The sequence below is a fragment of the Artemia franciscana genome, chromosome 2 (genome assembly GCF_032884065.1).
Source record: "Artemia franciscana chromosome 2, ASM3288406v1, whole genome shotgun sequence".
NCBI classification, from domain to species: domain Eukaryota; kingdom Metazoa; phylum Arthropoda; class Branchiopoda; order Anostraca; family Artemiidae; genus Artemia; species Artemia franciscana.
Window position 1 is genome coordinate 30,526,669 of NC_088864.1, and position 14,949 is coordinate 30,541,617.

The 14,949-nt window shown below is 33.5% G+C and overlaps 1 protein-coding gene across 6 annotated transcripts in view; it reads left to right on the top strand.

Annotated features, from left to right (window-relative positions):
* The window catches only part of LOC136040082 (sister chromatid cohesion protein PDS5 homolog B-like), a 112,070-nt gene that overhangs the window by 68,371 nt on the left and 28,750 nt on the right, over positions 1-14,949 (top strand). For all 6 annotated transcript variants that reach the window (XM_065724160.1, XM_065724195.1, XM_065724198.1 and 3 more), the window contains exons 14-18: positions 2,472-2,606; positions 3,703-3,804; positions 5,758-5,891; positions 11,765-11,888; positions 12,240-12,459. In XM_065724160.1, the coding sequence (XP_065580232.1) occupies positions 2,472-2,606; positions 3,703-3,804; positions 5,758-5,891; positions 11,765-11,888; positions 12,240-12,459 (715 nt within the window). The remainder of the gene's footprint in view (positions 1-2,471; positions 2,607-3,702; positions 3,805-5,757; positions 5,892-11,764; positions 11,889-12,239; positions 12,460-14,949) is intronic.

The window sequence follows — 14,949 nt, forward strand, 5'->3', positions numbered from 1 at the left end:
AAGCGCTGCTCTTGAGCGTCCAACAAAAAGCAGAAGGTTTTGGACTCAATATCAACGCCAGTAAAACCAAAGGCATGGCAACTAGCGGTTCACCTATGAACATCAAATGTTGTGATAATGACGTGGAACAGGTGGTCCATTTCAAATATCTTGGCAGCACCATCGAGAACACGGGATCCACAGCCAAAGAAGTCATCGCCTGAATTGGACAGGCTAGCAGCACCTTCAACAGACTCAAAAATGTTTGGAGATCGAGCACCTTCTCTCTCCGGTTTAACCTCCGCCTGTTCAACAGCAACGTCTTGCCCGTCCTCCTCTATGCATCTGAAACATGGCACCTCAATCAAGAACAAGAGAGGAGATCTCAGTCTTTTGAAAACATGTGCCTACGTAGACTTCTCGGCATCCATTGGACCCAGAAGGTAACGAACGAGCACATTAGAAACATCACAGGTCAACCGTCCCTCATCGAGACCATACGAAGGCGCAGGTGGAGCTACCTCTGTCCAGTGTTTTTTTTCTAATAGAGAGTTTTTTAAGTTTTGACTTGATCAGCTTTTCACCAGCATTATTATGGCATAGGGGCTACCCAAAAGCGAATGCACCATAAGGTGGACAAGTAGTCCTCTTAGGAGTATTTTAATTGTAACAAAAGTTAAATATGTATTATTATTTTGTATTCCTGGTAAATTTTCCAAAATTTTGTTATTAGGAAAGCTTAAAGTAAGTTATCTCTCACGATTACACGGGGTTTTCTACGAACACAGCCATCTTGGCATCTTTGCTGTTTTTCTTTACTGGTCTTTCTTTGAGTTTTAGAAATTACAGCTATGAAAAATTCTACATGTAAGAATATACGGTTAATATAATCCGGATGGAACTAAATTGAACTACTTTATCCAGTTCAATATAATCCCTTTTCTATTTTACAGTAGTATTAAAATTACCTGTATTCTTCTAAGGGGACTTGAGCTCAATATTTAAGAGATGGATTAAGCTTTCATTGGAATCGAAGAATTTCCAATGTAGATTAGCCATAAAGCAGATTCTATTTATTTTGGATTCGAAGGTCGGACTTGTGCCTCAGTTGAAGTGATTTCCTTCTAAAATTAGAATTCTTAAATTCATTTTTGACTTACCTTGGCTCAAACCTGTTTTGTTCTTTGAATGTTTAGTTCCTAAACTCCACTTTTTTTTGGGGGGGTTAGCCCCTCCTAAAATTTGGAAGATAAGGTCTCCAAACTTGGAGTAATCCGAACTAAGGGATGCGGTGGTGGACTGCATTAGGATGCTGCAGCAAATATATCTAATACTTTCAGTGAAATTTGACGAACTGCTTCTCATCCATCAAACATATGTCTAGATTTTTTTTTTTTTTTTCTCTTAGCAAATTAAAAATAATCTTCTCTTTAAACAAACAATTTGACTTTGATGTCAAGCATACTTTTATGTTTCTGATTTTGAGAGATTACGAACACATACGTAGTGTTATATTATTTCATTATGTATGTGCTGAACAGTATACCATAGTATACGAATTTTACCATTGCATAAACGAATAAAATATAACGTAGTTTAATATCATATTTTAATATTTTAGTATCAGTGAAACGCTTATTATGTTTTCAATTTAATACTTAGTTTAAGAATTGTAGTGTTAATTACCCTATTTTCATCTTGCATAATTTAAGATAAATATCATGAATTTTTAACCTTTGTAGCGGCCAAAGAATAGGTTAATTGAGACAATCAACCCACAATCTACCTCCTTTATTATTTTCATTGGAGTTCGAGGGTTTCCTGATATATTACTTTTTTTTTAGTAAAATCTAGGGATCTTGAGGAACATCTGAGAATCTTTTTTGAGATCCCTTGTTCTAACTTATGTTCTTATGTCTGTTTAATCTGACTTGGTTTTTTTACTTTAAGGAGACTCGTATTTTTGTAGCCTCCACTATAGAGGTGTGATCTGACCTTAAAAAAAATTTAGGTGGCCCTTGGTGCCATTTCATGTTTCAATCTGATCTTCAAGCGAATGCTCATACGTGTCGATCTATACTTACCCAGCCCTTAGGGAAGATAGTTCAGGTTATTTTTTAGCGAATTGGTTATGTACTGGATCGATCCTTCAGCTGAAAAATGGCAAGGGTAAATATTCTTTTGAGCTTCTGCATGCGCTTTTTGTAATTAAATCTTAGTCAGAGACTACAGAAACGGAGGTCGCTCTGTCAGATCAAAATCAAGAGCTCCTTTTAGTGACTTGCACTCGACTAAGAACCGTTATACTGGCTGTAGTTCAAGTAGTTTTTATTTCCTTATAGCCAACCTATAGCTTTAGAGATTGAATTCTTTTCGTATTCTTATATTTGTAAGTTCATCTTAATAAAATTGGCATTCCTACGGCCCTTGTGCTGCAAATGTTGTGACATATTTTTTTTCATGAATAATTGGTGATAACTCCTTTGTTTCAGCAATTGAAAACGAACCTTGAAGATCCATCGTCGGAGCATTATCTCACAGGAATTGTGTCTGCCGGCCACATAGCACAGAATGTTTCTCTTGGCAAAAATTTTCAAGTTCAGATGAAGAACCTGGTTGCTAGACAGGTATTGGTATCTTCGGTTTATATTTAAGATTTAAATTTTTATATCAGTAGCTGTGGATAGCCTTAGTATTTGAATGATATTAACAAGAGTAAAGACACACGCGGCTAGAAGGCATGTGACACTGAGCTTGTGAGCGAGTCAAAAATGAAAATGAAGAGTAAATACACACGCGGTTAGAAGAACAGCGATGGTGTGTAAAAAATGAAAATGAAGAGCAGACACACGCAGTTAGAAGACATGCTGCACCGAGCATGTGAGCAGATCAAAAATGAAAATGAAAAGCAAAGACACACGCGGCTTGAAGACATGCGAGACTAAACATGTGAGCGAGTCAATGAAAATCAACCTGGAGAGAATCAAAACGTGTCAAAATTGAAAATGATAGCGATGATGACTGAGTTTGGGATTTTGACATGGATAATGTCATCAATGCCTACCATACCTTTGTTAAAAAAAACAAAGGTTTGGCGACAGGTATTTCATAATGACGGAAGAATATATATGTATATATATATATATATATATATATATATATATATATATATATATATATATATATATATATATATATATATATTATATATATATATATATATATATATATATATATATATATATATATATATATATATATATATATATATATATATATATATATATATATATATATATATATATATATATATAGTTATATATATATATATATATATATATATATATATATATATAGTTATATATATATATATATATATATATATATATATATATATATATATATATATATATATATATATATATATATATATATATATATGTATGTATATATATTTCTGGTGTTGTGCTGAAGACGACCCTTGGACATAGGGACGAAATATTCACTGAATTGAATTCCACTGCCTTGAAAAATTTCCTATTGTTTCGAAGTTGTGTTTGTTTGATATATATATATATATATATAATCGAATTAGCGAACTGCTAAATATTAAGATTCTTCTAAAAATGTGTGATGAAGTACATTGCAAGCTTATTTTGTCAAAATTAAATTTTTAGAATAATTCTCATATTTCTCTAATAGTTTATATTTTAATATTTTTAGATTGTGAGAGAACTGTTAATGAAGGAGCTTAATGACAGGAATTATGTCATAGACGAAGAGTGGATAGAGGAGTCAGAACTTCCATTAGAGTGTCTTTGTCGAGTAAGTAGAGCAAGTTTTTCATTCTGTGTAAACACGGACATGGACTCGTACTTTTCAACGCTCAACAGTAAAATTTTTTACAAATAATAAATAATGTCTAATAATCATTGTGATTCTAAATTCTTTTAAACTAAACCTGCATGCCAATATCACGGGCAAAGGCTATATTGCTAAAGTACATGAATTAGTACACGGTTTATTTCTGAACTCTTTCAATTCTTCTCATTAACCGGTAATAATGTACGCACTGTCTCAAGCATGGGGGATTCTTCAGTCTACCCACTTTTCAATTGTCAAATCTTTCATAAATTAGGAAATTAGTTTTTTTTCCTTGTATTTCCAAAAAAACTTTCTTGGTTTGGTAATCGTGAAACGGGACAGAAAAGTTTCAGTGAAATTTGTGAAATTTTCTTTAGTTTTAACGAGAAAAAACAATTTTCTTATATCGTACATTTTGCCAAAACAAAAATATCCTAGATAAGAAAATAAACTTTCTCAGAACAATTTTGTGTCATACTCCTGCAGAATAGTCTTTCCGAGAACCAGAAAAGAAAATCCCGTATATCTTTAATATTTTTTAGAAATTATTCTGGAAAAGTTGATTTCGGATGACAGATTTAGTAATATCGTTAAAATTCCAATAGACGACACGAGCTTTCTTTTATACAAAGTTGCTTGGTTCACTTAGAAATAATTTCTAAAATTGTTATAACGCATCAATTTTTTTTTTATATTCCAATGGTATCTTTTTTCTACATAAAATAGAATTTTCTTTCCAATTTGGATAGACAAATCTTGGTCTTCTAAGAACTGGAAGTAAGAAGTAATCCATAAATTAAATTTATTCTGTGGCTTTTTCTATTTTGAAGTTTTGATTCTGAGAATTCCCTATATTTGCTAATGTAAAATGTAATGTAATGTAAGTAAAATGTCCTAGCATCGAAGCTTGACTTTTCAGAAAGCAAAGAACTTCGAATACCAATTGAACTTCTGATAGATCTTTGGATAATAATTCCGTAAGTCCTGTTCTCTAAAGAGAAGTGTCAATTTTTTTTCTCTAAAATTTTAGATTTGATGTTGATTAGTTTAATGTCATTATAAGTAAGCAAGAAGAGATGCAATATTGTATATCCTAAAATGTATTATGCACTAAGTAATAATTTCTAAAGTTGTCATCGTGCATCGATTTCCTCGACATCCTAGAGGTAGAATTTTTTTTCGCGAATAGACAGATCTTCTAAGAATGGATCTTACGTTGGTTCTCCAGAAATAAATTAGTTCTATGGCTTTTTCTATTTTGAAGTTTTGATTTTTGCGATTTCCTTATATTTTGTCTAATTAAAGTGCCTTAGCTTCGGAGCTTATCATTTTAGAAATCAAATAACTCTGAATGCTGATAGAAGTTCATATTATCTCTTCAACAACTCCAAACAGAATTTCCGTATCTCTCACAGAGTTTTCGCGAATAATACTGAAAATACTGATTTTGAAACAGAAGTTTTGTTTTTTTTTCCCTAAGTTTTCGATTTGACGTTTATTATATTTTAGACGTTTAATGCCGTGAAATTAAGCAAGGAGACAAGGAATCTTTTATATCCGAAAATGAACCGTATACTAAGAAAAACAAGTTTATACAATCAACCATTTGACGAATCTTTAACCGGAGAAAATAGTCCAAACTCTCAATACAGGTAAAAAAAAAAAAAAAAAAAAACAGTGCGGATACAGAATATGACGATGGCTTCGCACACACAGAACTTTTTTCAGAAGTTCTACAATTACATATCAACCTTACAAATAATAACCCACAGTAACTATACGCATCTACAAATCTGATGCGTGAGCACATTTATTACCAGTGAGATATAGTTGTTACGATACTCTATGGAGCCCTGACATCAGAGATCGAATTGTATATTTCAGTGAAAATTATCACCAAATATTTTCTCTTAGGTTGAAGGCTTCAAGATGTTAGCAAGATGGTTGATAGGGTTGAAAACGGATACATTTTCGGCTCAAAAGACTTTTAGAATGATCACATGCTTTATACAAAATAAAGGAGATGTTCTTCAAACGGGTAAATTTGGGTAAGTTTTAAAGCTGACTTCAACATAAATTCAAACCAGTAAATATTTTTGTTGTTTGTAAACTTGAATTTAAATGCCTCATAATCGTAATGCCTAAGTGTTTAGTATTTAATTCTTATGTCCTGTATAACTTGTTTTTGAAAAATCCTTGGTCCTAATATCCAGTGTGGTATCATCTTCATTTAGGTATCCGTTTCTTGTCCGGCTTACTCTCTAATGCATACCAGTAGATATTTTTGTTGTTTGTAAAACTTAAATGCAAGTGCCACATAATCGTAATGCCCTAAGTGTATAGTATTTAAATCATATGTCCTGTATAACTTGTTTTTGAAAAATCCTTGCTCCTAATATCCAGTGGGGTATCATCTTCATTTAGGCATTTGTTTCTTGTCCGGTTTACTCTCTTTTAATGACCTGATTTTTGTTTTTATCTCCCGAAAGAAAAAAACAAATTGAATGTCTAATCCGCTTTGATATTCACTGACAGCGCACTAGCGCTGCCTATGAGTCGTATAGTGTGCTTGTGTTGTCATTGTAACCTATAGTGCCTGAAAATTGAAACTTTCAGGTAATGGTAGAGAAAAGAAGGGGGAAGTTTCGGGGGTTGGGCGAAAGAGCTTACCAATTTTTTCTCCAATTTGATCTAATCTCATAAATAAGGTTTTTGCGCTATAAGCTTCTATGATACTTATAATTTATGCACGTCTAGGTGGTTAGGTAGATCAAAAGGTACTATGCTGCCAAACTGTTAATATGGCGTTCCTTTAATATCTCAGGAATGTATTATGGTATTATAGTGAAACTTTTAGCTGGGTGGTTAGAGTTTTGGGGGCTGGGGGGGGGACGCTGAATTGTGATTTAAGGGAAACAGTGAAGCTTATTCGAAGGCCAATATATGCATCCAGGTTATCGGAAGACTGTATATGCAATATCCCTGGGGCGGTAATTAATAGTTCAAGTGGCCCAGTTGAAACTTCACGAGTTTTGAACGAGGGTGGGGGGTTAAATAGACTTAAATTTTGGCTAGGGGGGGGGGTCAAGGGGAGTTTATTGAGGACAATAAATTCTTGCAGAAAAACTTGTTTCTGTTTGGTTCTTACTGCAAATATTCTATTTCTTTTAATGCTGATGGAAAAGTGCATACCGTGGAGGCACCCGAATTAAGATTTCAGGACCAAGGGAAATTCAATCAGAAAACAAATCTGATTGCATTGATTATTGACGTCGTATTCTTATTTCTGAAACAACAAACCAGAATTTTTTTTTTATAAATGAGCTCAAAATGCATTTATTCGAACAAACAAGAAGCTAAAGCAAAATATAATACAATAAGATTGAAAAAAAAAAAGACGTGGTCGATCAATATTCGGCTATATTCAAGGTTGTACCAGGATTAGGACCAGAATGGCTTCAGCCCTATAGAAGACCAAAAACTCTGCGGATGTTCAATCCATTTAACGAATAGTATTAACTCCCTTCCTATCTATACAAAATTCTATATTAAAATTATTCTTAAAATTTCTTGCACAATTTTGTCCAAAATACAAATACCAAGCCAAATTTCACTTCATAAGAAAAAAAAAACTTGACCAATATAATCCCTTTTATTTAGTAATAAAAATAATGTTAATTGAAAATGAAAAGAAATTTTAACATGCCCTTTTCTAACAAAGACGTTTTCCAAAAAAATAGTGAAGAGCTATGTTAAATCAAAGACGAGCAGAAATAAAATCATATCATAATTCAAACTTAAAACGAATAGAAATCACTATCAATTTATAAATTAGACCTAAAACGAACACATTTTATAATGAATAATCAATTCAACCTTAAAACGAACGGAAATTACCCCAAACAGGGGAAGGATTAACTCTGTCTAAACCTTCTAAAGGCCAGGGCGTCACTTGGCTTTATTGAAAAGAAAAAAATATTTTTACCATATTCTATTTTAGAACGTTGATAAATCAAACAGTTCGTGGTAACGAACTGTAGTAAGGAGTAACCCGGCTCAATAGTAACCGAAACTCTAAAAAACGGAATTTTAATACCATTAGTTACATCAAAAGAATCGCATTTTTATGCTGATTTTAAATATATAAGTTTCATTAAGTTTAGTCTTAGAAAATTAGTCTTAGAGCCTGAGAAAATTTGCCTTATTTTAGAAAATAGGGGAAAACACCCCCTAAAAGTCATTGGATCTTAACGAAAATAACATCGTCAAATTCAGCGTATCAGAGTACCCTACTGTAGAAGTTTCAAACTCCTATCTACAAAAATATGGAATTTTTTAATTTTTGCTAGAAGACAAATCATGGATGCGTGTTTTTTTGTTTTTTTTTTCCAGGGGTGATCGTATCGACCCAGTTGTCCTACAATGTCGCGAGAGGGCTCATTCTAACGGAAATTAAAATTTCTAGTGCCCTTTTTAAGTGACCAAAAAATCGGAGTGCATCTAGGCCCCCTCCCACACTCATTTTTCTCAAAGTGACCGGATCAAAATTCTGAGATAGCCATTTTGTTCAGCATAGTCAAAAAACCTAATAATTATGTCTTTCGGGACGACTTAATCCCCCACCGTCACTGGGGGAGGGGCTGTAAGTTATAAGCTTTGACCATTGTTTACATATAGTAATGATTATTGGGAAGTATACATACATTTTCAGGGGGACTTTTTGTGTTGAAGGGGGGAGGGGTGACAAGGAAGGATATTTACATGGAGGAATTTGTCATGAGGAAAGAGAACTTCCATGAAGGGGCTGCAGGATTTTTTAGCATTATTTAAGAAAAACAATGAGAAAATGAATAAAAAAAAATTCAGCTGGAAGTAAGAAGCAGTATTAAAACCTAAAAAGAACAGAATTTGCTACATAAATAAGGGGGTTCATCTCCTCCACAATATTTTGCTCGTCACGTTAAAGTATTTTTAGTAATTTCAACTATTTATTCTACGGCCTTTAGAATTCAGGGGTCATTCTTAAAGAATTGGGACAAAATTCAAGCTTTAGTGTAAAGAGCGAGGTATTCACTAGTGGGGAACCCCCTCAAATACGTAATAAAAATATACAAACATAGAAGTTCGTTACGTAAGTTAATTCTTAAGTTAAGTATATTTATTACTAATAAAACGTTCGTAAAAAAATAAAAAGTTCTAGTTGCCTTTTTAAGTAACCAAAAACCCCCTTTTTCGTATCAAAATCTTCTGATCAAAACTATGAGAAAGCCATTTAGCCGAAAAAAATTAATATGCAAATTTAGTTTTAATTGTTTATGTGCGGTGAGCCAAAATCAAAACATGCATTAATTCAAAAACGTTCAGAAATTAAATAAAAAAAAGCAAGTTTTTTTTAACTGCAAGTAAGGATCGACACTAAAACTTAAAACGAACAGAAATTTTTCCGTATATGAAGAGGTTGTCCCCTCCGCAACGCCTTGCTCTTTACGCTAAAGTTTTTTACTGTTTTAAAAAGTAGAGTTGTGGGAAAGAGTCAAACTTTGGCGTAAAGAGCGAGGCGTTGCGGAGGGGACAGCCCCTTCATATACGGAAAAATTTCTGTTCGTTTTAAGTTTAAGTGTCGCTCCTTACTTTTTTTTATTTAATCCAAAATAAATCCAAATCGCAGAGACTTTGAGGAACGAGTATCATTATTTATTAAACCATCATTCTACCTTCATTAGTTCTTTTCTACAATTCTGGTTATTATGGCGGTTTTTATTTCTTTTTTTGTTGTTGCTGTTTATATTTCGGCAATTGAAAACCACAGTGTCCAAACTACATATGATTTTCAATGATATGCAGCTGGTATACAAGCCTTTTATTGGTTTTAAAGAAAAGAGGGGGGGACATTGTCACCACTGTTACTTTAAACCTTCATTAGCTTTGAGTTACAATTTTTGTTGTTGTTGTGCTGTCGATCGCGAGGCAAATATGTACAAAAAAAAAGCTTCTCGGAATAAAAATTAATATCAGTTAAGTGCAAATGGTGCTTTGTCCTTTGGAAGGCTTTGAGGACGTTAGGCCTACTCCTATATGTGGTAGTTTCTATTCGTTTTATGTTTGACTTGATTATTCATTGAAATTCACGTGCGTTGTGGGCTCCACTTATTTATGATTGTGATTTCAGTTTGTTTTACGTTTCAATTGTTATCTGAATTTATTTCTGCTCGTTTGTGGTTAAATATAGCTCTTGAGAAACTTTCTTTTGGAATTCAAAAAAGAAAGAAAAGTTGGTTCTACAAAACTTTCTTTGTTTTGATTACGTAGCTCTGGTGACTAATTGCCAGATTGTTTTCATGTTTAAGTTCCAATATGAGTACTGGTTCCTCTTGGTTCCTCCGTTCATAATTACTGCTCTCGAATAACGAAAAAGAAATTATATTATTAAGTGGAAAGAAACACTTTCCAATAGACATAGTCTATTTATTTAATTAGGTAGAAAGATTTACGTGTAACAGGCCACAACCGTTATATCGTACTTTTTTCTTTATTTATTTTCATGATATGTTTATGTTGCCTATCGTAAGACTTGTGGTCTTGTGTGTAACCCGTCATTGATTTGAGAATGTCTGTTTTCGATGCATTAAGTTTCCTATAGATAACGATGACTTTGCTGTCTCTCCAGTTCCTGGAAATATTTGGATGAACTTTCATATGTGCTCACATATTTGTCATGAAAATAAACCGATATTCACATTCTTTCCCTTTGACTTCTGAGAAAAATCATATGAAGTGGTACACCGAGTTAGGAAAATACTGCCTTTGGTCTTAGATAGCTAATGTAAGCTTTCCTGTAATGATGATTAGATTTCCAAGAGTTGTAGCCTGCGTTATGCGTTGGAAGTTACAAATATTATTAGCACGGTGTTTTAGGTGAAATTAAACTTTATCAAAGGACCAACGGCATTGCACTGATTCTGAGTCGTCAAGAAATAATACCGCTTTCGCCTAAAATCTATGCAATAATAATAATAATATTCATTTAATTACCCACGATCCAAAAATAGACTATAGAAGAGCGAAACTAAAATAAGAAAAATGAAAAAATCAACTTATATATTAGCTTCCACAGAATGAAGGACCGACACTATTGAATGAATGCAAGTGCAAATGAGTTTGCAATAAGTACAAGCTCATAAAACGAAACATTTTAAGATGAAACGACTTTCCTGATTCAGTCATCAAGAAACTTAAGATATAAGTTATCTTAGATTTCGAAAATAACACAAATAAAGTTGACTAAACAACAAAATGGAAAGTTAAACTCACAACCTGCTAGGCATCAAAGTTAGGTGTATTTCGACTTGGCTTGGGAAGGATCCGACACCAACGCTTGAGTTGAGTCATTTTATTTATAGCTACTGGATTTCGGCTACTGCTCGAAACAAATGTAAAAATAGAAGCTGACAGGAAATGCTGCTGAAAATATGTATCTCTCTCCCCTCTCTCTCTTGATATTTTTCTTCCTCTCTATCAGTCCCCCTTCACCCCCTAAATGGTTTTTCACGGTTTTCCTTTTATTATGCCCTATTTTCTTCTAGTATTATAAGTTTATTTGCTTTCGCTGTTTGTTGATGGTCTGCCCTCTTGTGTGACAGACATTGAGACTTTATGATTGGAACCTTGCTATCTATTTTGTTTAAATCGGTAATTATAGATATATTCATTGCAGTATCGGTACCAGAACTTGGCTTTTTTGTAAGTGTGAAAGGAAATTGCGAAAATTAACTTGTCTTAGCTAATAAAATTCAATTCATCTCAATTCCCTTCAGAATTCAAAGAATAAAAGTATCAATTCTTACGTGTTAAGCTTGATTGCTTTAATGTCAGTGTCGTTTGTTGATTATTTGGTATTAAACGAGTGTCTTATTCATGACAGGAAAGCAGAGATGGCGTGGCTTCGGTTGGCTGCAGGATCTGCTTTTTTGAAGATCTGTGAACAAAAAGGAGTAGGTGATCAATTTCAAACTGACCAGTTCTATACGTTATCTTCATTAATGTTGGTAGGTTTATCATATTTTCATTGATACTTATCTTGATTCTTGCTTACCCTGATTCAGGGTTCTTACCCTCATTAGCTTCCGGAATGAGAATTCCCTTTTTTATATAGTTAGTATTGGCAAAATAATAATAATAATAAAAAAATATTAACTTGAAAACCATTTTTTTTTTCAGAGATTGAATGAAAAGAAATTAAGCTCTGTAAATATGCTTTAAGTTTTTTTTTGGTAAATCTTAGAATTTTTTTTTTCTCATAACAAATATTTTGCTAAATTTGCAATTTCTCTGTGATCCGGATTTTTTTTATTTCATGAAAGCAAAATCTTGATATCCCAATTTATTGTTCTTTCAAGGATGATGTGCCTCAAGTTCGGGAAAAATTTTCTGCCAAACTCAACAAGGGGCTTGTCACTGGCGTGCCATTCTTTTGCCTGCCGTTAGATTTCATGGGGATGTATGTATACGGTGGTCTTGAACAAGATAAAAATTTACGTGGTAAAATGAAACGCTATATGGAAGTAGCCATTTCAAAACGTCGTGACTATATTCGAACAATGACACTGTCTGGACTCTGTGAGTATTGATTTATTCATTCTGAATGTATTTTTTTTATTTGCCATGAATAAAAATCATTTACAAGGAAGTAGACTTACGCCTTCTCCCAGCATGGTCAACGAGAAGACGTTTATTTGTTGTCGCTCTATCCACTGGGGGAATAAAAAAAAAATCCTGCCTAGGGTGCTCTGACTAGCTTTTGTAAGACGATTCAGCTCAATTGACTTGACTCTACTCTACATGCAGATCTGGATCCAGACCCTTTTAAGGTGGGGGGTAAGGATTACTTTTGCTTTGGATATTTATAGAGCCATTGACCGCTGTCTTTCCCCCGAGGATTTGTCTTTTGTTGGCTAGCAACCAATTAGGACTTTGAATAGAAATTTATTTAAAAGAAAGAGCTGACAAAAGCAGCTCACCCTCTAAGACTTTATCAACACATGTAATAATTACCGTAATTACCGACTTTATCAACACATGTAATAATAATTAAATCGAAATTGCAAAAATCCTCGCATTTTATTGTTGCCCTTGAACTGCACATTGAAAAGAAAAAAGTATAAGCAAATTAGATATATTAATACCTGCGTAATAGTCTGTTGGGTAGCTAAACTTTAGTTCCATGATTTTGCTTGTCAACTGTTATGGAACAACGTCTACCATAGGTACTTTTCTAGTTCAACTATCAAATGAACAGCCTGCGTCACTCTGTTTTCTAATAGAGTGATATAAAAAAGTGTATCTGTAGGATTCTTATATACTTCTTATTAAAAATGACTTCGAAAAGTTTTATATCAGTAGCTGAAATCTATAAAAGAGCGAACCATGGATAATAGAAACCGAAATTGAAAAAAAAAATAATAAAAATTTACAATACTCTCTAGTGAGAAAAATTTCACAATCAAAATATTTCAGTCAAAATATAATGAATTTGTAGTTTTTAACCAAAATTATTGTATTCAAATAAATAGATAATATTTATTCAAATTCAGCTGAACTATAATTTGTATTTACGAAAAAAAATTATGGAAAATTTTGATAAAGGGCGCCAAACCCCACAAACTTGGGTTCAAATTGAAATCAAGTGCGCCATTGAGATTGCCATTATTGACAACTTCTTTCTAGAGATCTACAGTCCCGCACCCTGAAGAACAAGGACATTTTTTTTTCTTTTGTAATGATATGTCTTCTTTTTTTTATTCTATCTTTTTTTAGTTTCGTTCGATATTCTCGAACCAATAGCCGTGGGATATTGAGAAAAAGGTTCATTTGAAAGGAAAAGAAATATGTTAAGTCACCTAATAGACTTACTACTACTACTGCTTAAAACTCACTGCAATAAACAAACACTGCAACTACTGCTTAAACAACACCAAGCCGCCTGAGACCAAAATCGCCACGTACGCTCCTTCTCCGTCCCAATCTACTCCGAGCCTCCCTCTTTATACTTTCCCAAGAAGTCCACTTTCCCTTAAATCTTTCCTTGCGAAATCCTCCCACTTAATTCGGGGCCACTTGCTTTTCGGTTGGCCCTAGACGGTTGCCCAACAGGGACGATCTTGGGCTATCTGTCATCTTTCATCCTTAGAACGTGTCCTAGCCATCTCAATCTTTCTCTTAATATAGCCCTAGAAAGTGGGATTGACCTACATTTTTCGTGCGGCTTAATGTTTGAGATATGATCAGTCAGTCGGGTACCCGAAACAATCTATGGGCTATTTATCTGGAAAACATTTAGCAACTCCTCCGTTTTTCGGAGTGCCAGTGCTTCAGAACCATACTTGACCACTGTCATCACTGTAGCATCCAATATTCTAATTTTGGTGTCTATGCTTATCTTCCTATCCCTCCAAACTTTTTAACTGTGAAAAACCCTCTGGGACTCGGCTACTCTACTTTTAACATCTTTACTGTACCTACCGTCTTTATTAATAATACTACCTAGGTAAGTGAATCTGTCCACTTAATGTGCAACATAACCTCTTCACCTTCACTTATTCCTAGTCTTAGCGACTTGGTTTTCTGAACATTAATTTTTAAACTTATTCTTGCACCCTGAACACGCAAAACCTCTAAAAATTCATTCATTTTGCTTACATAATCACCTAGGATTCTTAAATTATTAACATAATCTAAGTTTAGGAGACTTTTATACCTCTTCTTGAAAACTTCCCCATGTCCATTTTGAAAACACAGCCTTAGTGTGCTTGAAACCACAATTTCGAAACGATCTGCGAAGACAAATTTTATACTCCCCGGCGGTAGGGGTTAGCTTTTCTGCCATAAATGAGATAGATCTTTGGTTTGATCAAAGATGGAACTTTTTTTTTGTTACTTTGCTTTTGCGATTTTTGTAGAAACGTTGGGTAATGCTTATGTTTTATCCGTCAATTTTTTTTTCATGATTTGAAAAAAATTATGTTATGATTTTAAGGGCCAAAATCCTTGTAATGGAAACTTCTGTTATAGTCAGTTGGGTCTTCTTGGTCGAAAATCCTAAAACGATGG